At 46.9% G+C, this 27,090-nt stretch overlaps 1 protein-coding gene across 1 annotated transcript in view; it reads left to right on the top strand.

Moving 5' to 3' along the window:
• LOC117048003 (ADAMTS-like protein 2) overlaps positions 1–27,090 on the top strand; it is a 44,950-nt gene that overhangs the window by 16,594 nt on the left and 1,266 nt on the right. Inside the window, exons 7-17 of the mRNA XM_033151303.1 lie at positions 2,957–3,037; positions 4,462–4,637; positions 9,952–10,375; positions 11,598–12,021; positions 12,822–12,928; positions 16,442–16,568; positions 18,289–18,502; positions 21,838–21,993; positions 23,242–23,412; positions 24,614–24,790; positions 26,635–26,779. Of these exons, the coding sequence (XP_033007194.1) occupies positions 2,957–3,037; positions 4,462–4,637; positions 9,952–10,375; positions 11,598–12,021; positions 12,822–12,928; positions 16,442–16,568; positions 18,289–18,502; positions 21,838–21,993; positions 23,242–23,412; positions 24,614–24,790; positions 26,635–26,779 (2,202 nt within the window). The remainder of the gene's footprint in view (positions 1–2,956; positions 3,038–4,461; positions 4,638–9,951; positions 10,376–11,597; positions 12,022–12,821; positions 12,929–16,441; positions 16,569–18,288; positions 18,503–21,837; positions 21,994–23,241; positions 23,413–24,613; positions 24,791–26,634; positions 26,780–27,090) is intronic.

Here is a 27,090-nt window from a genome sequence, read left to right as displayed (position 1 = left end):
AAGGAGAATGCTAGCCGCTTTGAGACTCCTTCGGGTAGTGATAAAGCGGGATATCAAATCCAAACTCTTCTTCTTCTTCTCTATGGCTATAGGGTGGTATACTAATTTAATGAATGAATTATGATATCAACGAACCTTCAGATTCTGTTCTTAAAACAATTCGATGAGATCTTTTGCAAACACACGGACTTTACTCTGCACTTCGTGTTTGTGCTTTTGGCAAAAGAGAGATTTTTGTGTAAGTGTGAAAGGGTTTATGGGAATCGGCGGGAAAGGAAGGCAGAGGCATAGGATAGCCAGAAGGCTGGTTAGAAAGCGCTGCATGGAAGTGAAGCAGTGTTGCGTGAGAATGATATCCTACCTGTGTTTTTCTTTTCCTCTGAGTGGACTGGGAAGCATTAGAGACAGATGAAATGGAGGACTCCAGATTATGCAGGAGATAGTGACCTCTGCAGAATTGGAATCACAGAAACCAGGAAATCCCCCCCCCCCGTCCTATAAACACAGACAGCTGGGGCTGTTCGCTCAGTCAGGCTCACAAATTGGTGGCTCTTCCTTTTTTTTTAATAAGAATTTATTGATATTTCTAAAGAATACAGAAAAAGAAAAAAGAAAAATACATACAAAATACGAACTACAAAATACAAAACAAAAAAGACTTATACAAAACATAAAACACATCTAAAACAACAAAACACCTATTTAATTATTTCAGTCTTATTTAAAATCTTACTTAGGGGACTTCCTCACGTCATCTCTTCTGCGTTCATTTCAAATATACTGTAGTAACTTTATAACTACTTTATCGCTACTTTTACAATTAATCTTAATCCTTATCTATCCTCTTATATCTATCACCTTATTCTTTAATCATGATACAACAAATACAAAATATCACAGTCTTAACTTCTAATGTAAATTGGTGGCTCTTCCAATGATCATCACAACACTAGATGGGGGTAGAGCACTGTTCCTTGTGCACAGCCGACATCTGTGCTAAAATAAAGCAGCAGATCCAAATTGTTTTGCCTTTTATATTTAAATGAAGGCACACAAAACTGATACCAACACAGAAGCCATATAAACAAAACCACACCTCCCAGCAATCTATATTTAGGGTACATCACCCTATTTCCAGGTTGGAATCCCTCTTCCCACATCCTCAATCTGCTGGCACTGGTCCTGAAAGCTCAGGAAGGCACGGTGCCTCGAGACCCAAAGTGCTGTGTTGTTTTGGGATTCTTGGTAGGGTTTCTCCAGTTGCAGGCAGTGGTATCTTGTGCAGGCTGTTGAAGGACAAGTATTTACTTATTTTCAAATCCCTGCATCCCGGATCCTGCAATAAGCGAGGTCTCTGGGCTGCATGCTGGATGCCAGGAAAAAATACCACAGGAAAAAAGAGGAAGGGGCTACTTGGGAATCAGGATCCTAGGGAGATGTGCAATGAAGAATAGACATGTTGCCCTCTGTTATGTTGAGCCAGTCGCCCATCTGGCACAGTACATATTATCCACTCTGGCCGGCAGAGGCTCTCCATGAAGTCAAGCAAAGGTCTTTTGTTATGTATTTGAAGTATAGTTAAAGCTATGGTTTTCCCAGTAGTAATGTACGGAAGTGAGAGCTGGACCATAAAGAAGGCTGATCGCCGAAGAATGGATGCTTTTGAATTATGGTGCCGGGGGAGACTCTTGGGAGTCCCATGGACTGCAAGATGATCAAACCTATCCATTCTCAAAGAAATCAGCCCTGAGTGCTCACTAGAAGGACAGATCCTGAAGTTGAGGCTCCAGTACTTTGGCCACCTCATGAGAAGAGAAGACTCCCTGGAAAAGACCCTGATGTCGGGAAAGATGGAGGGCACAAGGAGAAGGGGACGACAGAGGATGAGATGGTTGGACAGTGTTCTCGAAGCTACTACCATGAGTTTGGCCAAACTGCGGGAGGCAGTGAAGGATAGGCGTGCCTGGCGTGCTCTGGTCCATGGGGTCACGAAGAGTCGGACACGACTGAACGACTGAACAACAACAACGTATTGAGGTTCTCACACTAGGGGTGTTGTGTATATAGTTTCACTCTGCCTACCGCGGCTGCAGTTCTCACTCAGGTCCGCACATGCAAATGAAGGATTGAGATTGCCGCTCACGGATTGGGTAGCTAGAGAGAGAGAGTTGCTACTGTTGCATGTTACTGAGTACTATATAAGCAGGCTGGCTCAGCCCTTCAGTTCAGTTCAGTTCCAGCCTGAGAATAAAGAGAGCTGCTTGGAGAATCACTGTGTCGTCTGCTATGCCCACCCACTATTTAATATCTTTCCCAGACTTGCAAATTTCAGGTGCCTGGGATCTTATGCATGCAAAAACACCTGCTCTGTCACTGAGAGCTGGCCCTTGCTTTTTTTGAAATTATCCACCTCAAGGTGCATAGTCCCCAAAGGTTTAGCTGGGACAGCCTGTGGCGATCACACAGGGTCCCCGGACCTTTCACAGTCTATTGATCCCTGTGCCACTACCGAAAAGACCCTCTGCCTGGTTCCCTGTAACATCACTTCTCACAATGAGGGAACCACCAGAAGGCCCTCGGAGCTGGACCTCAGTATCCGGGCTGAATGATGGGGGTGGAGAAGCTCCTTCAGGTATACTGGGCCGAGGCCGTTTAGGCAGACATACACCTCAGGTGGTCTAAATATACAGCTAAACTAAATATACAACTAAAAAAGGAATGCATGAAAAATGTATATCCTACAGGTGCCACTATTCCATCACTTGTTGCAGTGCCTTATTGAGCATCTAGTCTTTAGCAAACCTGGGTTTTCCTCTGTGCAATGTGTGAAATGGTCCAGACACACTCAACTAAATGAACACCTGTGACCTAGTGGAATCAGTGAAACTGCTTCATGGCACAATGCCAGTCCCCCTGATTTTGGTTTTCTGATTTGTCTTTGGTTCCTGTTTCCTAGGCTACGTCTTCATCACCAACATCCCTGCTGGTGCTACAGACATCCTCATTATAGAGCGAAGGAAAACAGAGAACATCCTAGGTAAGCGATGGACAGAAATTCTCCACTGGGGCACATTTGTCCCGCAGCACAGCAAAGAGAGTGCTTAACTGACTTAATTACTGCATGCAAGCCTTAAAGAGCATTCATGAGAGGGCTTTTTTTTGTTCTTGACCAGTCTATTCAGAGTAAATGCTATCCCTTGATTTCAGCTTCAGTGGCATCAAAGAAGAGGAGAGCCTTAAAATTACAGTGCCCTTTATCAAGAACTTTTAGACAAATGAATTGGTTCTAACCAAGCAAGTTTTTAGTTAGAGGGGCATCTTAATAAAACTCTCTCAATGCATGCATTTTTTTTGTTTTTTAAATCCCTTGCCTATTTAACCTAGATTATGTCTAGGGGAAGGAGGAGGGAAATACATCTAAAATACATTTGTGGATTATACCCAACCCCTCTACTCTGATGGTTCCCACTCCTGGACACATGGCAGATATAACAAATATTGGTACAATATTTTAACAAAAGTAGTAGGGCCAGGGGCATAGCAAGGCTGGGCGGGGGGGGCCCGCCCCAGGCACCGCCCTGCTAGGGGCTTTTTTTTTTTAAAAAAAGGCTATTTTTGGTGCTGCCGGGATGGAGCCGCAGGGGGCACCAGTGAGGCGGGGTGTCACCCCCCTCGCTGGCCACCCCTGCAGCTCCACCCTGGCAGCGCCGAAAATAGCCCCCACCCTCCAGCGGCGTTTTGTGCCGCTGGCTGGCTTGTGGAGCCAGGGCAAGGAGAGGGGTGGGCCAGCGAGGAGGGGTGACACCCCTCTTCGCTGACCCGCCCCTCTCCCTGCCCCGACTTGCGCTCCCCCAAGGGGGCCCGGGTGGCGGCTCCGGGAGTCTCTGCGGGCTGCAGAGACTCCCGAAGCCGCAGCCTGGCACCCCTTTGTGCTACAGCAGTGGCTTAGGGACTCTCTGCAGCCCGCAGAGGCTCCCGAAGCCCCCGCCCGGCATCCCCCCGGGGCGGGGCGCCGCCGCGTGTGCGTGCGTCATGACGTCATGACGGACACACGCGCCGCGGTGTCCCACCCCCAGGGGCGCCTCTTGGCTTCCCGCCCCGGCCAGCCAAGGGGCTAGGAATGCCCCTGAGTAAGGCATATATATGTCCCAAAATGCTACCATTGAGTTACACTTTTTGTAATCTCTAGCACATCCAGGGCTTGTCCTGAGATCTGAAAACTTGGGAGAGCCTCTTTCCAGCGGCGTAGCATGGAGGGAGGGGGACTGAGGGGGTCGTCGCCCTGGGCACAGGTTTTTTTTTTGGGGGGGGAGGCACATCACAGCACCCTGGTGTGCCCTTCTTGGCACCCTGCAGCTGGAGGGCAGCTGAGAAGGATGCAATAGGCTTGTGCCCTAGCCCCTACAAGCACCTGCAAAGAAGATGCACTTGTCTTTCATCCCCACTCTGTCGCCTTGCTAGCGCTAGCGGATGAAACTGGGCGCTTCTTCTTCAATGGGAATTCGGCTATTGACAACCCGCAGAACTTCCGAGTCGCTGGCACTGTGTTCAAATACCGCCGGCCTTCCAGCCTGCACTCCGACGGCCTCGAGTACATTATTGCACAGGGGCCTACCAACCAGTCTCTCAACGCCATGGTAAGTGATGGAGGCTACAAAACAAAATTGCTTTCTTGTTCCTTGTGTGAGCCCCAAGAATGGGAGCACAAAGTTAAAGGGAGCTGGGGGCCTGATCCGCAACAGTGGGTTGAGGCAAAGTTCTCAAATCGCGTTAGATGTCAGGAGCGAGGTGGCAGCTAATCACACTGTGGAAGTTGGAAGTAACTCTTTATTAGCAAGAACACGATGTGCATAGGCTTGGTGGAGTACCTTTGCCCCATAGATCAGTTGCTGAGACTGAAAGTCCTGGGCTCGTCTAAGCCCCCTCCTCTCCAGGGCTTTTTCCAAGCAATCGGAGACTGCACCTGCATGCAGCTTGTTGCTGCTCTGCTCGTTTCAGCCCCCTTCTGGTTCTGTGAGACAGGTGGGGCGTGGAGCTGGTTGCAGCAGGAAGGGGAGACACTTGTGACTCTTCACCAGGCTGACTCATCTCTGTCTCCTGACCTCCCTGCTCCCCTGCTTCTGCTTCTGGACTTCTCTCTGTCACAGACTCTCCATGCTCAATGAACCCTGTTACCCCTTCAGCTTCCAACACCTCCTCTTCCCAGTCTTCTCTGTCTTGACCACTCAATGTTGTCCCACCACCACTCCCTGGGCTCTGAGCCTTCTTCCCTTGGTGGTTTCCCAGCTAGTTCCTCTCACCATTCCTCTGCATCCAATCAGTCCATGACATTACCTTCACATGGACTGAATCTGTTAAAACCCAAGCTCAGTTGGCTTTTGGGTCGGATTGCAAACTATGGAAGATCAGTTTTATATCTGATGAGATTATCTTTGTTGTTTTCAGAGTGTGAATGGATGGTTTTATTTTTCTAGAATTTGTTGAGTTGCATTGTTCTTAGAGCTCGTGTTTCTGTGTTTCATTCTGTTTTGACCACGCTTTGATAGCTTTATGCTGTGAAGTGGGTTATTAATGACAATAACAGTAATAGTTTTAACAAAATAATAATAATAATAAATTCCTTCCAGTAGCACCTTTGTTGTTGTTCAGTCGTTCAGTCATGTCCGACTCTTCGTGACCCCATGGACCACAGCACGCCAGGCACCCCTATCCTCCACTGCCTCCCGCAGTTTGGCCAAACTCATGCCAGTCGCTTCGAGAACACTGTCCAACCATTTCATCCTCTGGCGTCCCCTTCTCTTTGTGCCCTCCATCTTTCCCAACATCAGGGTCTGTTCCAGGGAGTCTTCTCTTCTCATGAGGTGGCCAAAGTATTGGAGCCTCAACTTCAGGATCTGCCCTTCCAGTGAGCACTCAGGGCTGATTTCTTTAAGGATGGATAAGTTTGATCTTTTTGCAGTCCATGGGACTCTCAAGAGTCTCCTCCAGCACCATAATTCAAAAGCATCAATTCTTCGGCGATCAGCCTTCTTTATGGTCCAGCTCTCACTTCCATACATTACTCACCTTAGAGACCAACTAAGTTTGTTCTTGGTATGAGCTTTTGTGCATGCACACTTCTTCAGATATCTAAGGTGCTACTGGAGGGAAAATTTTAAAATTATTTTGTTTTGACTATGGCAGACCAACACGGCTACCTACCTGTAACTGGAGTAATAGTTTTAATTATAGATCAATTGACACTGTGTGTAACAATGAAAGGATGTGCAAGAGGATGTTGTTGCCATAAACTGGTAATATTTCAGACTGGAGATGGAGAAGCAGGCAGTGGGAATCACGTGTTTGAATGCTCCCCTACATCAGAATTGTAATTTCTTGGATAGACTATTAGATAGCATTTATGACATGCAATGAATCTTGCAACAAGCACCCAGCCACACAATAGCCTCTTTTCCTGGTCTGTATGCCTTGTATTGGATTGGAGAAGATCAGTCTACATCCCAATCCCAAAGAAGGGCAGTGCCAAAGAATGCTCCAACTACCGCACAATTGCACTCATTTCACACGCTAGCAAGGTTATGCTTAAAATTCTACAAGGCAGGCTTAAGCAGTATGTGGACCGAGAACTCCCAGAAGTGCAAGCTGGATTTCGAAGGGGCAGAGGAACCAGAGACCAAATTGCAAACATGCGCTGGATTATGGAGAAAGCTAGAGAGTTCCAGAAAAACATCTACTTCTGCTTCATTGACTACACAAAAGCATTTGACTGTGTCGACCACAACAAACTATGGCAAGTTCTTAAAGAAATGGGAGTGCCGGATCACCTCATTTGTCTCCTGAGAAATCTCTATGTGGGACAAGAAGCTACAGTTAGAACTGGATATGGAACAACTGATTGGTTCAAAATTGGGAAAGGAGTACGACAAGGCTGTATATTGTCTCCCTGCTTATTTAACTTATATGCAGAATTCATCATGCGAAAGGCTGGGCTGGATGAATCCCAAACCGGAATTAAGATTGCCGGAAAAAATATCAACAACCTCAGATATGCTGATGACACTACCTTGATGGCAGAAAGTGAGGAGGAATTAAAGAACCTTTTAATGAGGGTGAAAGAGGAGAGCGCAAAATATGGTCTGAAGCTCAACATCAAAAAAACTAAGATCATGACCACTGGTCCCATCACCTCCTGGCAAATAGAAGGGGAAGAAATGGAGGCAGTGAGAGATTTCACTTTTTTGGGTTCCACGATCACTGCAGATGGTGACAGCAGTCACCAAATTAGAAGACGCCTGCTTCTTGGGAGAAAAGCAATGACAAACCTAGACAGCATCTTAAAAAGCAAAGACATCACCTTGCCGACAAAGGTCCGTATAGTTAAAGCTATGGTTTTCCCAGTAGTAATGTACGGAAGTGAGAGCTGGACCATAAAGAAGGCTGATCGCCGAAGAATTGATGCCTTTGAATTATGGTGCTGGAGGAGACTCTTGAGAGTCCCATGGACTGCAAGAAGATCAAACCTATCCATTCTCAAAGAAATCAGCCCTGAGTGCTCACTAGAAGGACAGATCCTGAAGTTGAGGCTCCAGTACTTTGGCCACCTCATGAGAAGAGAAGACTCCCTGGAAAAGACCCTGATGTTGGGAAAGATGGAGGGCACAAGGAGAAGGGGACGACAGAGGATGAGATGGTTGGACAGTGTTCTCGAAGCTACTAACATGAGTTTGGCCAAACTGCGAGAGGCAGTGAAGGATAGGCGTGCCTGGCGTGCTCTGGTCCATGGGGTCACGAAGAGTCGGACACGACTGAACGACTGAACAACAAACAACATGCCTTGTATACCTGGAAAGAAAGACCCATTGTCAGGATGCTATCAGCAGCTCCCAGCTGGTTGCCCAGGAATGTACAAAGACAAGGAATGTTCTTACCGTCCGCTTTTTATTTAGTATTTACAGAGAGAGGCTATAGAACCCAGCCTCTTAGATAATGGCATTGTCCCGAGTGAATCTGCAGCCCACCGCCCATCTCTCCCACTTCCTCATTCATCATTCTCATCGTCTCTCCTATGGGCGCTGCTATGTGCCCTCTGTCTTTGAGCTCTTTGCTCTCCTATTTTTAAGGCTCGTCGAGTTCTAGGAGATGGAGGGCCTGGAAGACTTTCTAATGACAACGTGTCAGCCAGGTGTTGTTCTGGCTCTCCCATGATTTCCCAGCTTTCCCCCTCATCTGCCTCTGAGCTGCCACCTCCCTCAAACCCCTGTTGTACATCTATACTGTCTTCCTCTTCCCCCTCCCTGGAAGGGTCAGGATGGGGAGGCGGTCTCCACCATTCCCCCTCTGCCCAGTCCCTGACACCCGGAGAGGAATGACCCCCATTTATCCAGCAATGCAATTAGGCTGCAGGTACAGTTTCCAGGTATAAGAGGTCAGGGAGTTAACTGGCTTGGGAGAGGCTCTTAAGTAAGGCAGTTCCTGGTCTGCTAAGTCCCACATATGACCGAACCATCATATTCTAGTTACAGGTAGGTAGCCATGTTGGTCTGCCATAGTCAAAACAAAATAAAATAAGAAATTCCTTCCAGTAGCACCTTAGAGACCAACTAAGTTTGTTCTTGGTATGAGCTTTCGTGTGCATGCACACTTCTTCAGATACACTGGAACGGAAGTCACCAGACCCTTATATATAGTGGGAGAGTGAGGAGGGGTATTACTCAGAAGGGTGGTGGGAATGGGTGATCAGCTGATTGGTGTGGAAAACCTGTTGACGACTGTGAACGACTGCAATTATTACAGGGTCTTACAGGGAAAGGCAAGGGGTAAGATGGCTAAAGATAGCTTTGTCATGTATAATGAGATAAGAATCCAATGTCTTTGTTCAGACCAGGTTTCTCCATGGTTTTAAGTTTGGTGATTAGTTGCAATTCAGCCACTTCTCTTTCCAGTCTATTTCTGAAATTCCTTTGTATTAAGACAGCTACTTTTATAGAATGTCCTGGGAGATTGATGTGAAGTGTTCCATCATATTCTAGTGCAGTCTATTGACCACCAGAGCTTCACCAGTGAAGCGAAGTTGCAGGGTGCTATTCCTTCTCCAGCGAGCAAGAGAGCAAATGACTTGGGGTGGTGGGTAGAGTGTGGGCTTGAGACTCCTCATCCTCTAGAGAAAGTCTTTGGGGAGTTTCCCTCCAGACTTGAGACTGAGCAGGTTCTGGGGCTGTCAGATTTCCTGAGAAGATGACCCTGGCTCAAGGTTGTTATTGGGGCGGGGGTCTTTTTCAGCATAGCTGTCAAGTTTCGGATTTGAAAATAAGGGATCAGCAGTCTCACCTATCCCGGGGACAGTCAGATGTCAGTGGTGGGCGGAGCCAGAAGCAAAAGTGGGCGGAGCAGCAATGTAAACTCCAAGCGGGCTCGGGCTCGGAGTGGAGCAAAGAGTAGGGCAGCCATGTGCTCCGCGCGATGGATCCCCATCGTCTTCTTGTCTGATCCCATCAAAACAGGACAGGAAGCAGCAGCTGCTCAAAGGCAGCCAGGCTCCGCCCACCAGCTAACCCTATTGGCCGGCTGAGGGGCTCAGCGGCAACGGATAGGGGCTGATGCAGGGGGAGGAATACACCCCCCTGTAAGCACGGGAAACGGCTCCCACTTGCTTTGAGGGCTGAGGCTTTTCTCTCCAAGTAGGCGAGGTCTTCCCACCCAGTCCCTGGCCAGCAGGGGAGGAGCTGCTTCCATTAAAAACGGGAAATTTAAGGGAAATAAAAAATAAGGGAGAGCAGCGGGAAACTGCTTGAAATAAGGGAGAATCCTGGGGGAAACGGGTTACTTGACAGCACTGTTTTTCAGAGGGTTCCAGATCACAGTGGAATGATGTGCTTGCCTCATGACCGAGTCCTAGTGCCGATGGACTAACTTGGTTTCCCTTTTCTTTTTCCTTCCCCCTGTTGAACCCAGTACTATAACTTCAATGGGAAAGTGCCCCATGTGACATATGACTACACCGTGCCCAGGGCTCTGTCGCCGGCCCTTCAAACCGTTCCCCCCGCCATCAAGATGCCGACGCTGTACCTTCACTTGCCGGAGCCCGGCCACAATCGCCAGGACGCCGTCCCGCCCATTTCCCAAGATTTCAACGCCACTTGGTTATCTCTCGCGCCGGATGACGTAGGGGAACCTTTCCCACGGGGGGAGGAGCACGGAGGGGTGGCCTTCAAAAGCCAGGGCTTCTTCCCATTTAACTCAACTGCGCAAGGCAAGGACTGGGGCTGGAAACATGGGGCAGAGGGTGAAAAGTTTGGTTTCCAAGTCCAACGCGTCTACCACACCAATGGAGCAGGTGATGACGAAAAGATGGCAGCGGGCAGAGAAACGGATCTGGGTTGGTATATTTTCTTGCCACTTTGTTTTCTCAAGCATGTGCAGTGTTAGATTCCTTCTGCTCCCACATGAAGCTTGAGGTGGGGTGGGGTGAGGCAGGGTAGCCATTTCCTCCCAATGGTGCCTACTGAAAACCTGTGCTTTTTTGCATTGCTGTCCTTAGTTATGCAATGCCTTATTCCTGTCCCATATATCCTGAGCCTTCTGCACGGGGTTGGGAGGAAGTAAATAATTGTTGTGGGTTTGCTTGGTTTCCATATCAACCTACTTGGACCCTGAGATCATCTTCTGAGGCCCTCCTTTGTGTGCCTCCTCCTCAAGAGGTCTGGAGGGTGGCAACACGAGAGCAGGGCCTTCTCTGCAGTGGCTCCCAATCTGTGGAATACTCTCCCCAGGGAAGTTCGCCTGGCACCTTCATTATACAACTTTAGGGGACAGGCAAAAACATTCCTTTTTAACCAGGCATTTGGTTGATTCAATTGACATCCTATGCCCTTTTAAAATGTGGGTTGTTTTGGGGGGGGGTATTTGGGTGTTGTTTTTATTTTGATTATTTATTTTGTGGTTTTATATTTTAATTTTGTTCTGTGAACCGCCCCAAGACCTCTGGGTATATGGCGGCATATAAATTCAAATAATAATAATAATAATAATAAGAAGAAGAAGAAGAAGAAGAAGAAGCAGTGTTGTGGTTTGATGAAGGGCTGTTGTAATGGAAAATGTGCAAAGCCAGGATATCTAATAGCTGTTATGAGAATATTTATTTTTTTTGGAAATTCAAACATTGAGATTTAGGGTTGCCATATTTTGAAGAGCAAAAAAAGGGTGGGGACACATTTGCCGACTTTTAACTATGGATCGCTATGACGACTGTCATTTTATGTGTCCTGAAAAGGAGGACGCGTCCTGGATAAAGAGGACACATGGCAACCCTACGCACACACCTGCTTGTCAAAATCTGAACTCATCCCTAAACCCTGAACGTTAAAATTCTGTGATTGCGACAACTCTGAAATTATGAGGGCTGGAAACTCAAATTTTTTAAAGCACGGAGAGTGTGTCCTTTAAACTTTCTACCAGATGCTAGATTGCACTGCCCACATGCCAAATCACACCAGAAGATTTGTCTTGTGAGCATAAAAGGGGAAACGAGCTTTGTCCCGTGCCTCTTGAGGAACGAATGCCTTAAACTGGATCGGTTGCTATCCTGTGTTTTCTTTAAGCCCTCAGACTCAATCATCTCACAATCAGCACAGCGATTCCCCACGGCGCAGCGAGGCCTGAGCTCCAGGAGGCCAGCAGGATGGGGCCATCCAGGCTACGTTTCTTCAGGAAACTGTGTCTCCAGGACCCACAGAACGCTGCTTATTGCAGGGAATTGCATTACCTAGCGATCAAGCTGGGGAGGAAGAACTCGACGGTGGGCTTCTGGGGCGAACCTTTGGTCGAGTGGTCCGAAGGGCTGCACAAGCCACCGGCGAGAAAGAACTTTCTGGAGGATGTGAACGCTGAAGCGCTTGCGGTGGACGACGCGGCGAATGATACGGTCGTGGCGATGCCTTCCAAGCCTAGCTCCAGCACCAGCGTTCAGGCTGGTTTGGGGAGCAAACTCCTGTCAGAACCTCTTCAGGCTCCTGGCACTGAAAGGCAAGTAGAACAAACGTTTCCTGGAGCAAAGGACCAAATGTCGCCTTAGGGTGAAGATAGGTGTCGTATGAACTCCCAGCAGAGCACCTCTGCCATGGGGGGTGGGGAGCGGCTGGTTTCCTCTCAGCTTCGCCATCTGAATGGCTGACAAACACACCAGCATGTTGAATTCGGTTGTACCCCAAACCCCAAGATTCAGATGGACTACCCACCCAGCAACGATAGTTCTGTGGGTCACAGTGAAGGCCGATGGGAAGACCGCAAAGCCAGGACAGGGACCCATGTAGGGGCACAGTGGGCAGCCTCTTCTGTGAGGCCCCTGCCTTCCGCTGCTTAATTTATGCCTTCCTTGGGTCCGAGTTCATGCTTTGGGAATTACTAATGACATCCTTGACAGCCCCACCAGCTTTGGTAGGCACCGGACTCTGGGGCAGCAATGACTGCAATCACACCCGGGCTCCTTTCCTAGTCCCCTCAGAATCCCAGAAAAGGTGGCCTTTCCTTCCCAGAGTAGACAATCCACCTGTGAGTTCATGCAAGCTCGGTGTGGTGTAGTGGTTAAGAGCGGTAGACTCGTAATCCGGTGAACCGGGTTCGCGTCTCCGCTCCTCCACATGCAGCTGCTGGGTGACCTTGGGCTAGTCACACTTCTCTGAAGTCTCTCAGCCCCACTCACCTCACAGAGTGTTTGATGTTGGGGGAGGAAGGGTAAGGAGAATGTTAGCCGCTTTGAGACTCCTTTGGGTAGTGATAAAGCGGGATATCAAATCCAAACTCTTCTTCTTCTTTTTCCCCTACAGCAACGACTTTGAGCTGAATCCCCTCGGCCACGACGACATCAGCCTGGCTGACATGTATCGCTGGAAGGTCTCGGCCTACGCCCCTTGCAGCTCGACGTGCACGTCAGGTAGCTTTGCTGCGAAGGTGACGGTTTTCGAGAGCAATTCTCTCGAGGGACCGAACCTTTTCCTTGAATGCGCCTTGTTTTCTAGCACCCAGAGAGATCTTTTCTAGAAATAAGCATGAAAGTCTGGTATTGTAGGTTTGCTATTCATTCAGGTATCTGTTGACTGTTTGCTTCACTTCTGCATTCTTAACTCTTCAACCACAAATTCTGCGTGGAGCAGCCCCCCACAAGTTGGTGCCCCTCGAGCTGTCGGACTACGACTCCTGTCAGCCCTTCCTAGCACAGCCAATTGGTCCATTTAGTTGAACGTTGCTTGCATGGACAGGCTGCCTAATACGTTGTCCTCCCTGCTGCCCTGTCCCTGGGGTTGGTGGGGGCTGAACTTGGACCTTCCTACATGTGACCTGCAGTCCTCCCCCATTCTAAGCCACTCTGTGCATCCATATGGCACAATGACTGACTTTTTAGCACGTTTGTTATCTAGCTGCCCTGGAGCATTTAACCCGCTACAGTGCGCATAGGCAATAAACTATCATATTTTTTTAATTAATTGATACGTATTAAATTTAATCCCATAATTTTTCATTGAACAGCCTTGATTCTTCATTCTTTTTTTTAAATTAAAATTAAAATTAATCGTTTAAGTTTTAATCTGAGAGCCAGTGTGGTGTAGTGGTTAACAGCAGTGGACTCATAATCTGGTGAACTGGGTTAGATTCCCCACTCCTCCACATGCAGCTGCTGGGTGACCTTGGGCTAGTCACACTTCTCTGAAGTCTCTCAGCCCCACTCACCTCACAGAGTGTTTGTTGTGGGGGAGGAAGGGAAAGGAGAATGTTAGCCGCTTTGGGACTCCTTCGGGTAGTGATAAAGCGGGGTATCAAATCCAAACTCTTCTTCTTCTTCTTCTTCTTTATTTGGTTTCAATAATATACAAACACACATACCAGCACATAATCAAACAGTAAAAACAATGAAATTATTCCCTCCCCCCCATCCCACCCCTTTCACTCCCCCTCACTTGTACGTGATTTTATTTGTTCAATACCTTATATTACCTTTTATAATTGTGTTATTACTTCTTAGATCCTTTATCCTTATTCTATATTTTCCAATTCTCTCATATCCCCTGTACGATTTACTCCATATTATACAGAATATCAATTCCAGAATAAGATATGGTCATGTGTTCTTTTACTCTTTCCCATTCCTTTATTAACTCTTGATTAGAGCGACCTCTAATGTTTGCTGTTATCTTTGCCATCTCTACCATCTCACACATTTTAATTCTCCATTCAGAAATTGTCGGGATTTTATCCCCTTTCCAATTTTTTGCTAGCAACAATCCTGCCGCTGCTGTGGCATAAAGAAAGACATTAATATTATTTTTGTGTATATCAATCGAAATCAAACCCAATAGATATCCCTCTGGTTTCTTTGAAAATGTGGTTTGGAATAATTTCTTTAACTCTTCATGTATTTCACCCCAGAATTTTTTGACCACTTTACATCCCCACCATGCATGATAAAATGTACCCACTTCTTTTTTTACACATCCAGCACAGCTTAGACTGATTTTTGTACATTTTGGATAACTTTTTTGGCGTGATGTACCAACGGTACATCATTTTAAATATATTTTCTTTTATAATTACGCAGGCTGTGAAGTGTAAGCCTCTTTTCCATAATCTCTCCCATCTATCAAAATCGATTGCATGTCCTATATCTTCTTCATTCATATCCCAGCATTAACTGTGCAGCTTTAAGATGCTGTCCAGCTCTGCTGCTCAGAGCCCCCTTCAGGTCTTCCAAGGAAGATCTTCTCTGGAAGGCAGAGGTCTACAAAGTCCCTCTGGATAGATGGACCTTGTCACATTGTGGGGACAGGATGCGGGTCTCCCTGTGGAGGGAAGGCCATCTTCTCTCATCAGATGAGATCTGGAAAAGTGGTTGCAGCAGTGGGAAAATATGAGTCCCTTAGCCTGCTTAGCGGGGACGTGTGTGGCACTGTGGGTTAAACCACAGAGCCTAGGGCGGGGGTCAGCAACCTTTTTCAGCTGTGGGCTGGTCCACCATCCCTCAGACCATGTGGTGGGCCAGACTATATTTTTTTGGGGGGGTGTGTGTGAATGAATTCCTATGCCCCACAAATAACCCAGAGATGCATTTTAAATAAAAGGACACATTCTACTCATGTAAAAACACGTTGATTCCCAGACCGTCCGCGGGCCAGATTGAGAAGGCGATTGGGCCGCATCCGGCTCATGGGCCTTAGGTTGCCTACCCCTGGCCTAGGGCTTGCCGATCAGAAGGTCGGCGGTTCGAATCCCCGCGACCATTGCTCCGTCCCTGCTCCTGCCAACCTAGCAGTTCGAAAGCACGTCAAAGTGCAAATAGATAAATAGGTACCGCTCTGGTGGGAAGGGAAACGGCATTTCCGTGCGCTGCTCTGGTTCGCCAGAAGCAGCTTAGTCATGCTGGCCACATGACCTAGAAGCTGTATGCCGGCTCCCTCGGCCACTAAAACGAGATGAGTTCCGCAACCCCAGAGTTGTCCGCGACTGGACCTAATGGTCAGGGGTCCCTTTACCTTTACCTTTAGGCAAGCACCTCTGCTGCTAGGGGCCATTTAACGAACAGGTACTAAAAAGATGAAATCCCAAAAGAGGATAGGACAGTCTTTATGTATGCCACAACAGCTGCAAGGATTCTACTAGCTAAAAAACTGGAAAACTGAAGAGATACCTACGGTGGAAGAGTGGCAAATGAAAATGATTGACTATATGGAACTCGCAGAACTGACCGGGAAACTCCGAGACCAGAGGGACGAAGCGGTACAGAAAGACTGGAAGAAATTTAAAGATTATTTGAAAATTCGTGCTAAGATTAGTATTTAAGAATTGAACTGGAAGAATTGTTAGGCTACAGATATGGAAAATAGATAAGACCAAGTAAGTTAGAGGTTTGATAAGGAAAATAGACTCAGAATAAGATTAGATATTATTGATGATTGTATAATGTTAAGAATTTACTAAAGACGTTTTACAGTGAACGCAGGAGAGGATGTGAGGGAGTCAATTAACAATGTTAAGGAATAGAATGATTTTAGTTATTATAAAATAGAAAATTGTTTCCAGTAGCACCTTAGAGACCAACTGAGTTTGTTCTTGGTATGAGCTTTCGTGTGCATGCACACGAAAGCTCATACCAAGAACAAACTCAGTTGGTCTCTAAGGTGCTACTGGAAAGAATTTTCTATTTTGTTTCGACTATGGCAGACCAACACGGCTACCCACCTGTAACTTAGTTATTATAGGTCTTTTTTGTGTTTTTGTATTTTATTTTATTTTTAGTTTCTTTTTTCCTATTTTTTTGTATTTTTGTATCATTTTTGTTGTTGTCATATTTATGTGGATTGTCGGTGTTCTATGTCTTGAAAACTTAATAAAATTTATTTAAAACAAATAAATAAATAAAAGTAAAAAGAAACACTTCCGGTTGTTGTCCACCCAGGGATCAGCAGCTCCTACGCCATGTGCGTCCGCTATGATGGCGTGGAAGTGGAAGAAGCGTATTGTGACGCCCTGACGCGCCCGGAGCCCACTCATGAGTTTTGCACAGGCAGAGACTGCCAGCCTAGGTGAGTGAAAGGAGACAGTTCCCAGAAAGGGACTGGGCTGGGGTGTAGGTGTGCAATCTTAATCCTGAACCAGAATATGAAATCTGTAGTTTGAGGGTGGTGGAAGGTGGAAGGTGGTTAACTGTAATGATCTTCTGTCTTCCTTTACAAAATGCAAAAACTTTACAATTGCAAAATGCTTGGGAAATTATAAACAACTGCAGGACTTATTATAACGGGTCTGCTTTGCGGTTGCTTACTTAATTGGCAAACCAAAATCAGCCTGCGGAGTATATATATATATAAATTTTATTTATACTTTTCAAGTTTATACATTTCATTAGTTTTACAGTCAATTTAATGCTTCAAAGCTTGACTTCCTTCCCCCTCTTGCTGCAGTTCCTTAAATTTATTTTTTAACATCTTCTGCATATCCAAATTCATTTTATTTGCTCATTTAATTATCTACTTTAAATATGTACTCTTACGAAACTGCAGGTTATTACAGTAATCCTGCTAATGTTTTTATCTGTTTGCCATTTATCTGTAAATATTCAATAAACCATTTCCATTCTTTTATTAAAAAAAGTTTGTTATCTTGATTTCTTGTTCTTCCAGTAAGTTTTGCCATTTCTGCATATTCCATAAGTTTTTCTATCCATTCTTCCTTTGCTGGGACTTCTCCTTCTTTCCACTTTGGTGCGAGCAGCATTCTTGCTGCTGTAGCAGCATTCCTAAATAAATTTCTATACAATTTGAGTAGTTCTGTCCCTATAATTCCCAAAAGAAAAGCTTCTGGTTTTTTTTTTTAAATTGTTATTTTGAACATCCTTTTCAATTCATTATATAAAAAGAAGGTTCTTTTTTATCATATGTGGTGGTCTTGTGGTAAGGTTAAAGCTTACTGGGAATTGCAGAGTTGATATTTTTACTGGGAAGTGCATTTCACTCTTGGGTGGTTATTGGGGGTTGGCAATCTAAGGCCCATGGGCCGAAAACGGCCCATGGAGGCCATTTGACCGGCCCACGAGCCACCCCCAAACTGAGCCACCTGCTTGGCAAGTCCCCCTGCGCTGCGCTAAACCGGCGCAGCATGCCACGGGGACTCTCTTCTGCGGCTCCAGAAATCACTTCTGCACATGCCCAGATGACGGAAATCATGTCTATGCATGCCCATGGTGCCGGAAATCGCTTCTGCACATGCCCAGAAGCCGGAAATCATGTCTATGCATGCCCATGGCACCGAAAATCGCTTCTGCGCATGCCCAGAAGCCGGAAATCAGGTCTATGCATGCCCATGGCACCGGAAATCGCTTCTGCGCATGCCCAGATGCCAGAAATCAGGTCTATGCATGCCCATGGCGCCGGAAATCGCTTCTGCGCATGCCCAGATGCTGGAAATCATGTCTATGCATGCCCACGGCACCGGAAATCGCTTCTGCGCATGCCCAGATGCCGAAAATAGTGATTTCCGGCGCCGTGCAACATGTGCAGACGCGATTTACGGCGTTGCACTGCACCGGCCCCGGTCCATGGAGGATCATCGCGGGAGTGATCCGGCCCATGCCTGGTAAGCCTTGCCGACCCCTGTTCTAGAGCCTCCTGTAGTTTGGAAGCTTGGAAGGCTCTTCTGTTTTCTCTCTCTCGACTCGGTTAATTCTACTGCTCTGACCTTCCAAGTTCCCTCAGAGTAAGCCATGGTTTCTCTCTCTCCTCTCTCGCCATTGGCGCCTACGTGGAGGTGGGAGACCAGCCGGTGGAGCGAGTGTTCCCGGACCTGCAGCGAAGGCTACCAGTACCGAACGGTGCGCTGCTGGAAGATGCTGGCTCCGGGCTTTGACAGCTCTGTTTACGACGACATGTGCGAGTCGGCTGGGCTAGCCAGGCCCATGGAGCGGAAATCTTGCAAGAACAAAGCTTGTGGGCCACAGTGGGAGCTGTCAGAGTGGTCTGAGGTATGTGGTTCTTTGGCAAGTTCAGCAAAAGAAGGGTTTACAGCATGGGCCCGGGGAAACAGCTAAGTGAGCCTCTCTGCAAGCGCAAAGGCAAATGAAATCTGTTTTAAGGACGATAGCAGCCTTAGCATATTATTATCATTTGAAGCAGGGTGGGCTTTTACAGCCCCCTGTGGCACCTTTTCTATACTTCCCCACCCAGGGACTGCTCCTTGCACATCATTGCTGTAAGGACGTTCAGTGGTTGCTCGTGAGAAATCGGCCGAACGCCGAACTTCTAAAAACTAAGTTCTTTATTGTGCAGATATTTACAGTGGAGCAAAAGTTAAAACGTCCATCTCATCCCTCCGCAGAGTCTGGGAATGAACTCTTCCGGTTCTTGGTCCAGCAAAAGAGGCGCGGGATTCTAAACCCCCGCCTCTCCCTTCCACGTCTTTCCTGTCTGCGAACTCGGGGCGCGGGAAGCTGTCCCTGTTCCCCGCTTTCCCCTCGGTGCTCAGGCTCTGCCATCCCTTCACAGCCCCTGCGCCGACTTCCTGCCTCCAACTCCCCCTCCCCACTGGAGGAATGATCGCTTCCTCCTGAGGAGGGGGATGACGAACTGGTGAACAACGGGGGTGGTTCCTTGTACTGCAAACGATCCTGGGATGCTACCAGCTGTGGGGAGGGGGGTTTCCTGACAATTTCATAGCAAGCAATTAATAAATCAGTGATGGTAATAACCCAACGTCTCATTTCACTCAGAATGAGTGCTCAGTGGCTCCACAATTCAATGCTGCAAGTCGTTAGCACAAATATTCCAAGAGCCAAGGGAAAGCAAGTTTAGTCTCCTGGCGTGTCACCCACCTGTACTGCCTTCCCCCTCCCCATCTAAGGAATAAAAAAGACATGTTCAGCCCCTTTCTGCTTTTTTTGAGTAATTTGAAATCTAGGCCATAATTTCCAGTACATTCGTACCTCGTGTTACGAATGCTTCAGGATGCGTACAGCACGGGTTACGAATGCGCCGAACCCGGAAATAACGGAACGCGTTACTTCCGGGTTCGGCGGTTCACGCATGCGCAGACGCGTCAAATGGCATCATGCGCAGAAGCGCTGAATCGCGTCGCACACATGCGCAAACGCGGCACTTCAGGTTATGCACGTCGAGGGTTACGAACAGGGCTCCGGAACGGATCCCGTTCGTAACCAGAGGTACCACTGTACACTCCTGCCAGGGTGGCTAGAACTGTGAGATCTTAAGACTACACAGCGACTATTATTTACGTAGAGTATTGGGCTTTGGCCTAGCTCCAAGGTGGGCTATAGCTGGAGTCCAGTTGGGACCTGGACATGGTTGCTGGAGGTCGGGCATCATATCCTGAAGACACTGGAAAGCTGGCTGGATTCCTTTGGGCTGGAATTCTAGGATGGAGGACACTCTTTTCTGAAGGTCTCGTGTGAGGATCCAGAGTGCTAATGGGTGCAAATAATAATAAATAATAAAATAATAGACCTTTATTGTCACTACAGTACACCACCTGTGTGCAGTGAAATTAAACGACACACACATACACTCAGTCTTGTTCGCACTCTGTGTGCTTGTCGGAAGTTCACCACTGTTTTTTCCCCATTCAGCAGCCCAACAGCCCATGGATAAAAACCTGTTCTTTAACCTGTTGGTGTGGCTGATTATACTTCTATATCTCCTGCCCAAAGGTAGGAGATTAAAGAGGTGCTGGCCGGGGTGTGAGTCATCCCTGAGAATTTTCCTCGCTCTCCTGAGGCAGCGGTCTCCTGCGATGTCATCTAGTGAACTCCGGGGACAGCCCATGATATCATGTGCTGTATTCACCACCCTCTGTAGGGCAAAGGATCCAGTGTGCTAACAGGCGCAAAGTGCTGGAGACTGGCTGCAATGGTTGGGACACACACAAACCCCACCTCGGTGCCTTGCAATGAGTGACACCTCCCCCCCCCCCTTTATCTCTCCGGTAGCACCCTCACATTTCACACGCTGAGATTTTTGCATGGCGTAACCTCCTTGCGGAAATGGTGAAACTTTCCACAGCAGAGGGTGGCCACTTTCCAAGACGAGTTTCAGCCTCACCGCATGAAACGGAGGGAGCGTGGTACCAGTTCATGTAAGCAAGGCCAGACCTAAACGTTTCGGCCCTAAATGGCCTCGGTCCTTTATACCTGAAGGAGCGCCTTAGAGAAGATATCTTTATTCGGCTATAAGCCCACAACAGGAGTAAAATAAATAAAATAAAATACATTCATATTACAAAAGCAAACACATTATGAACATCGACACAGCAATTAAAAGACAAATACACACAGTCTTCTCAGTTTTACAGGTAAAATGATGACAATAATATTACAAGGCCATTTAAGCTGGAATTATTGAATAATATAATATCAATATTCTTGGAGTGTTCCATGGCGTCTTTTGTATGAGATAACTGAAATCAAGAATCTAGCAACCTGTGATGTTCTTTGGGGGAATCGTATCTCGCAACAAGCAAGCCGATTGTGTTTCAGAAGGATTATCAGCAATTTCCAAAATAACTGGGTTCAAAATTCTGGTGTATAATGGGCATTTAAATGATATGTGATGGAACGACTCTATTGATTTGTTATCGCTCGTACATATAAGGAGCGCCTTCACCCCCATCATTCAACCCGGACACTGAGGTCCAGCTCCGAGGGCCTTCTGGCAGTTCCCTCACTGTGAGAAGCGAAGTTACAGGGAACCAGGCAGAGGGCCTTCTCGGTAGTGGTGCCTGCCCTGTGGAACTCCCTCCCATCAGATGTCAAAGAAATAAACAACTAACTGACATTTAGAAGACATCTGAAGGCAACCCTGTTTAGGGAAGTTTTTAATAACTGATACTTTAATGTATTTTTAACCTTCTGTCGGAAGCCGCCCAGAGTGACTGGGGAAACGCAGCCAGATAGGCTGGGTATAAATAAACTATTATTATTATTATTATTATTATTATTATTATTATTATTATTATTATCTAAAAAAACCCCCAACTTCCCCTCCCCACAATAAACTGTGAATAAATTAGTTACCATTTGCTTTTTTAAACCGTGCTTAAATTCTGCTGCCCGAGGCAGATGGCTCTGTCAGGAAGCCACGCATGTCGACCTTGAGCTAACATAAATGGTTTGCGATATTAATCACTTTGGGAATATTAGGTCGCTTTCCTGAGTGGAAGGGGTGATCCCATACTGTTTATGAAGGAACAAACCTGCCCACAGAAGAATAATTGCCTCCTCGGGGCTTGCACCTTTCGCGGCGTTTTCCATTTCCCCTGTCCCATATCATCCTGTTCCCATCTTTATAGTGTTCTGCTCGGTGTGGTGGCCCGGGGACGATGAAGAGGGAGGTGCGCTGCTCTGTGGAGCCCAGTCTGTGCAGTGAGTCATTGAGGCCTGTCGGTGAGCGGGAATGCTCAGGCCCCCCCTGCGACTGGCACTGGACTGCCTCTGACTGGGGGCCGGTGAGTCACAGAACTTTCTGTTTTCTCCTCCTCTCCCGTCCCCATTTTAGAGGGTCGGATTAAGAGGGCATGGAGATGACAGGTTTGTCATCCGTGGGGAGCCTGCGGGTTTTGAGGTGGGCAGAGGGCGACTCATTCCAGTTCTTGTCTCTTTGCCGCATGCTTTCATAACCAAGAAATAGGCTGGCAAAGGATCCCTTTGCGATAAGAAAGGAGCAGAAGCCAGTTTCCCAGGATTGTGGGGTTTTGGAATTTGAAAGGGTGGGCGTGGGTTGAAAAATGAATGTCTTTATGGAAATTCTCTTTATGTTATGGTTTAGACATATGGTTTGGTAATGGATAACGGTTAACGAATAAGAAATATAATTGTAGGGAGTATAGGAGGAAAGGGGGGGAAGAGTTAAAATGAAATTAATTTCAAAATGGGTTGCTGTAATGAAATTTGGAATTAGGCAATGGAGGCTCAGGAATATAGTGAATGCAGAGGATAGGATAAAATGATAAATAAGACGCGTAAGATGAATAACTATTTAGTAAAAGTATTAATTAAGAAAAATGTGAGAAGGAGGAAAAGTAATATGGGGATTAATTGGCAATAACTGTGAATTAGGGTTAATTCGGAAATCAAAGTGGGGGGGGGAATCAGGGAAGTCGGAAAAGGCAAAGAGGATATGTGCAAAGTAAGTGGTTAAATTGGGAAAGAACTGTTGATTATCCCAGTGAGAGGGGGGTTTGTTTTGTATGCTCCCCTTGGTGAGAGAAAGGGGAGTTTGGAAAAATTTAATCATGTATTGTAATTTGGATTTAATTGGATTTAATAAATATTATTTAAAAAACAACAACAAAGGATCCCAGAGTGTCACAAACTCAGTTCCCGGTCAGACTTGCTGCCTCCCTGGAATGAGAGTACGCTTTCCTCTTTTTTTCTGTATACGTTTTGGGACAAGGTTGGCAGAAGCAGAACAACTGTCTTTCTGGGAAGCTTGCCATTCTAGATCTTCTTAGCCTGGGAGTCAGACCCTGCATGCATATTTCTAGACATTATTCTGCAGTCGTGAGGTCTAGGTATTTTAAAAAGGAAGGAGAACACGAAGGCAATTTCTGCATCCCGTCCATATTACTTGTGGCTGCATGGAACCATGGTACCATAAATGTTTCCAAAGTCTTACAGATGTCCCCCAGCGTCTTCCTGATTAGAGATTGGTGCTCAGCTGCTGTTGCCTTGAAAGGCCCTTTTGTTTCTCCAAGTGCTCAGGTTTGTGTGGCGAGGGACGGATGAGCCGCTTTGTCACGTGCCGCAATTTGGAGGGGAAGGTGATCTCGGACTCCCTGTGCAACCCCAACACCAAGCCTCTAGCAATCTATCCCTGTGGAGATAAGAACTGCCCTGCGCATTGGGTTAAGCAGGAATGGGACCAGGTGAGTCCGGATTGGTCACGCCCTTCATATAACATGCTCTTGCCAACACCACCCACAAAAGGTTTGCCGCCTACTGTTGGGTGTGTTTCTTGACTAGCCATTAACTCAGTTCTGTGCTTTGCCGTTAACCTTCTGCATCTGATCTCCCCAGAGTTTTCTCTTTGTAGGTGTTGTAAACAAAACCTGCCCTTATTCCCTTATGGGGTACACAAGAGCCCTTATAGAGTCCTTATGTAGGTTCTCCATCGGTAGGAGAAAATAACAGAGAATATTGAGAAGCAAAGCAGCTAGTAAGCCTGATCTTTATTAAAACTGTTGCAACAGGGTGCTCCCCTCACACACAGGAGGACCCAGAACAAAGGTGTGCCTGCCCTTGTATAGACATTTACCGTATTTTCCGGTATATAAGATGACTGGGCGTATAAGACGACCCCCAAATTTCCAGTTAAAATACAGAGTTTGAGATATACTCGACCGCAGATTCTCCACCCAGTGTATAAGACGACCCCTGACTTTTGAGAAGATTTCCCTGAATTAAAAAGTAGTCTTATACACCAGAATATACAGTAAATTGTCCACCCTGGAGTCCAAGACCACCCCTAGAAACATCATACCTACATCACAGAAGGGGTGTAGCCCAAGACCACCACCCCAGATACACCATACCTACATCACAGAAAAGGCGGTCCACAACAGAAATCTGAGTGCGTTGTTTATCTCCTGTCTGGCAAGTTATCTGATAATACCTTATCTGATTGCCTTTCCTGGTAGTCTGGCCGCTCCTTTGAGATGGTAATCACTTAATGTGCAATGAAAAGAACCCCTATATATATATGATTGGAGTTGTGTAATAACTTGGAAGATTTGATAAAAAATCATTATTGAAAAATATTTACTGAGTGGATTGGAAATTTTATAATGAAAATAAAATAACTTGCACCCTTGCAGTAAGGGTAAAGGTAAAGGGACGCCACAGTAAGGGTAGACATAATGAAAATGGGAATAGATCGAGTCTCAAATAAATAAAGGTTAACTTTTGCTCTGTGTTAGATTAAAAAGAGGCAACTGTACCTTTGGCTTCCTCCCAACACCTGCCTTGCCAGAGCACATCTTGAGCTGGTAACTGGCATCAGTCAGAAGCAACTGCCCAGCAAGGTTCTCATGCTGATGACTGAATGAAACCCCTCTTCCTCCCTTCCAGTGCAATGCGACATGTGGCCGAGGCGTCAAGATGCGGACCGTGCTGTGTGTGGGGCTGGAAAATGGACTGTACAGGGAGTACCCCGAGAAGCACTGCGATGCTCTCCCCAAGCCAGAAGTTCAGGCGTCCTGCTTCAAGAGACCCTGCTCAACGTGGTTCTCCACCTCTTGGTCCCAGGTAGAGGAAGGGGCGGGTTAGTTCTGTGGTGGGGCTTAAGATGGGGGTGAAAAGAGGGCATATGAGCCCCATCTGCCCATCACTTCCCTCTACAGGCCCTGTAGAAAATGCCTTCTTAACTGATGGACCCACTATCGGTCTCATCCACTCAGTCTCCCCATCAAATCTTCAGGACAGCCTCCGGGGATCCCTTTAGACATGCCGCCTCTGTCGCTATAAACCAGGGGTCAGCAACCTTTTTCAGCCCTGGGCCGGTCCACTGTTCCTCTGACCATGTGGTGGGCTGGACTATATTTTTTTTTGGGGGGGGGAATGAACGAATTCTTATGCCCCACAAATAACCCAGAGATGCATTTTAAATAAAAGCACAAACACCAGGCAGGCCCCACAAATAACCCAGAGATGCATTTTGAATAAAAAGACACATTCTACTCATGTAAAAACACCAGGCAGGCCCCACAAATAAACCAGAGATGCATTTTTTTTTTTAAAAAAAAGGACACATTCTACTCATGTAAAAACACGCTAATTCCCGGACCGCCCGCAGGCCGGATTGAGAAGGCGTTTGGGCCGCATCTGGCCCCCAGGCCTTAGGTTGCCGTTGTTGTTGTTGTTCAGTCGTTCAGTCGTGTCCGACTCTTCGTGACCCCATGGACCAGAGCACGCCAGGCACGCCTATCCTTCACTGCCTCTCGCAGTTTGGCCAAACTCATGTAGTAGCTTCGAGAACACTGTCCAACCATCTCATCCTCTGTCGCCCCCTTCTCCGTGTGCCCTCCATCTTTCCCAACATCAGGGTCTTTTCTAGGGAGTATTCTCTTCTCATGAGGTGGCCAAAGTACTGGAGCCTCAACTTCAAGATCTGTCCTTCTAGTGAGCACTCAGGGCTGATTTCTTTAAGAATGGATAGGTTTGATCTTCTTGCAGTCCATGGGACTCTCAAGAGTCTCCTCCAGCACCATAATTCAAAAGCATCAATTCTTCGGCGATCAGCCTTCTTGATGGTCCAGCTCTCACTTCCGTACATTACTACTGGGAAAACCATAGCTTTAACTATACGGACCTTTGTTGGCAAGGTGATGTCTCTGCTTTTTAAGATGCTGTCTAGGTTTGTCATTGCTTTTCTCCCAAGATACAGGCGTCTTCTAATTTCGTGATTGCTGTCACCATCTGCAGTGATCATGGAACCCAAGAAAGTGAAATCTCTTACTGCCTCCATTTCTTCCCCTTCTATTTGCCAGGAGGTGATGGGACCAGTGGCCATGATCTTAGTTTTTTTGATGTTGAGCTTCAGACCATATTTTGCATTCTCTTCTTTCACCCTCATTAAAAGGTTCTTTAATTCCTCCTCACTTTCTGCCATCAAGGTTGTATCATCAGCGTATCTGAGGTTGTTGATATTTTTTCCAGCAATCTTAATTCCGGTTTGGGATTCATCCAGCCCTGCCTTTCACATGATGAATTCTGCATATAAGTTAAATAAGCAGGGAGACAATATACAGCCTTGTCGTACTCCTTTCCCAATTTTGAACCAATCAGTTATTCCATATCCAGTTCTAACTGCGGCTTCTTGTCCCACATAGAGATTTCTCAGGAGACGGATGAGGTGATCAGGCACTCCCATTTCTTTAAGCACTTGCCATAGTTTGCTGTGGTCGACACAGTCAAATGCTTTTGCATAGTCAATGAAGCAGAAGTAAATGGAACTCTCTAGCTTTCTCCATAATCCAGCGCCAGGTTGCCTACCCCTGCTATAAACCCCCCATTTCCGCCACTGGGGAACATTTAGTTATCTTGGTGTTTTTTTTATCCACCCCCCCCCCCGGCCCCTCTGCCTCCCGTAGTGCAGCAAGACCTGTGGCACAGGCCTGCGTTTTCGTGAGGTGAAATGCTACCAAGGGGAAGTCCTGGGGCAAGGCTGTGAGTCAGCTTCCAAGCCTGAAGCCAAGCAGACATGCCAGCTCCAGTTGTGTCCCACGGATGCCCCAGGTAAAGGGGGGGATTTCCTCTGGGGGTGGGGTGCCATTGTGGGCTCAGTCTTGAGAGAGAGAGAAGGGTCACAGCTATTTTTGCTTTGTAATGCACGTGGGGATTGTGTGGCAGAGAAGCAGAACGGCAATGACGACTGGCTCTGCTAACGATTGGCTGACCAGCTGTGATGTCACAGAAGGGTGATGCAAGCAGGAGGGTCTGTGGTTGCCATTGGAGGATGAGTTTAGCTCCGAGAGAGAGAGAGAGAGAGAGAGAGAGAGAGAGAGAGAGAGGAGACAGGCAGGTGCGTGAAAAGAATGGGGCAGTGG

Source organism: Lacerta agilis, chromosome 6 (genome assembly GCF_009819535.1).
Source record: "Lacerta agilis isolate rLacAgi1 chromosome 6, rLacAgi1.pri, whole genome shotgun sequence".
Lineage (NCBI taxonomy): Eukaryota > Metazoa > Chordata > Lepidosauria > Squamata > Lacertidae > Lacerta > Lacerta agilis.
The sequence above is the reverse complement of the archived record's forward strand: the minus strand, read 5'-3'. Positions and strand labels throughout refer to the sequence as shown.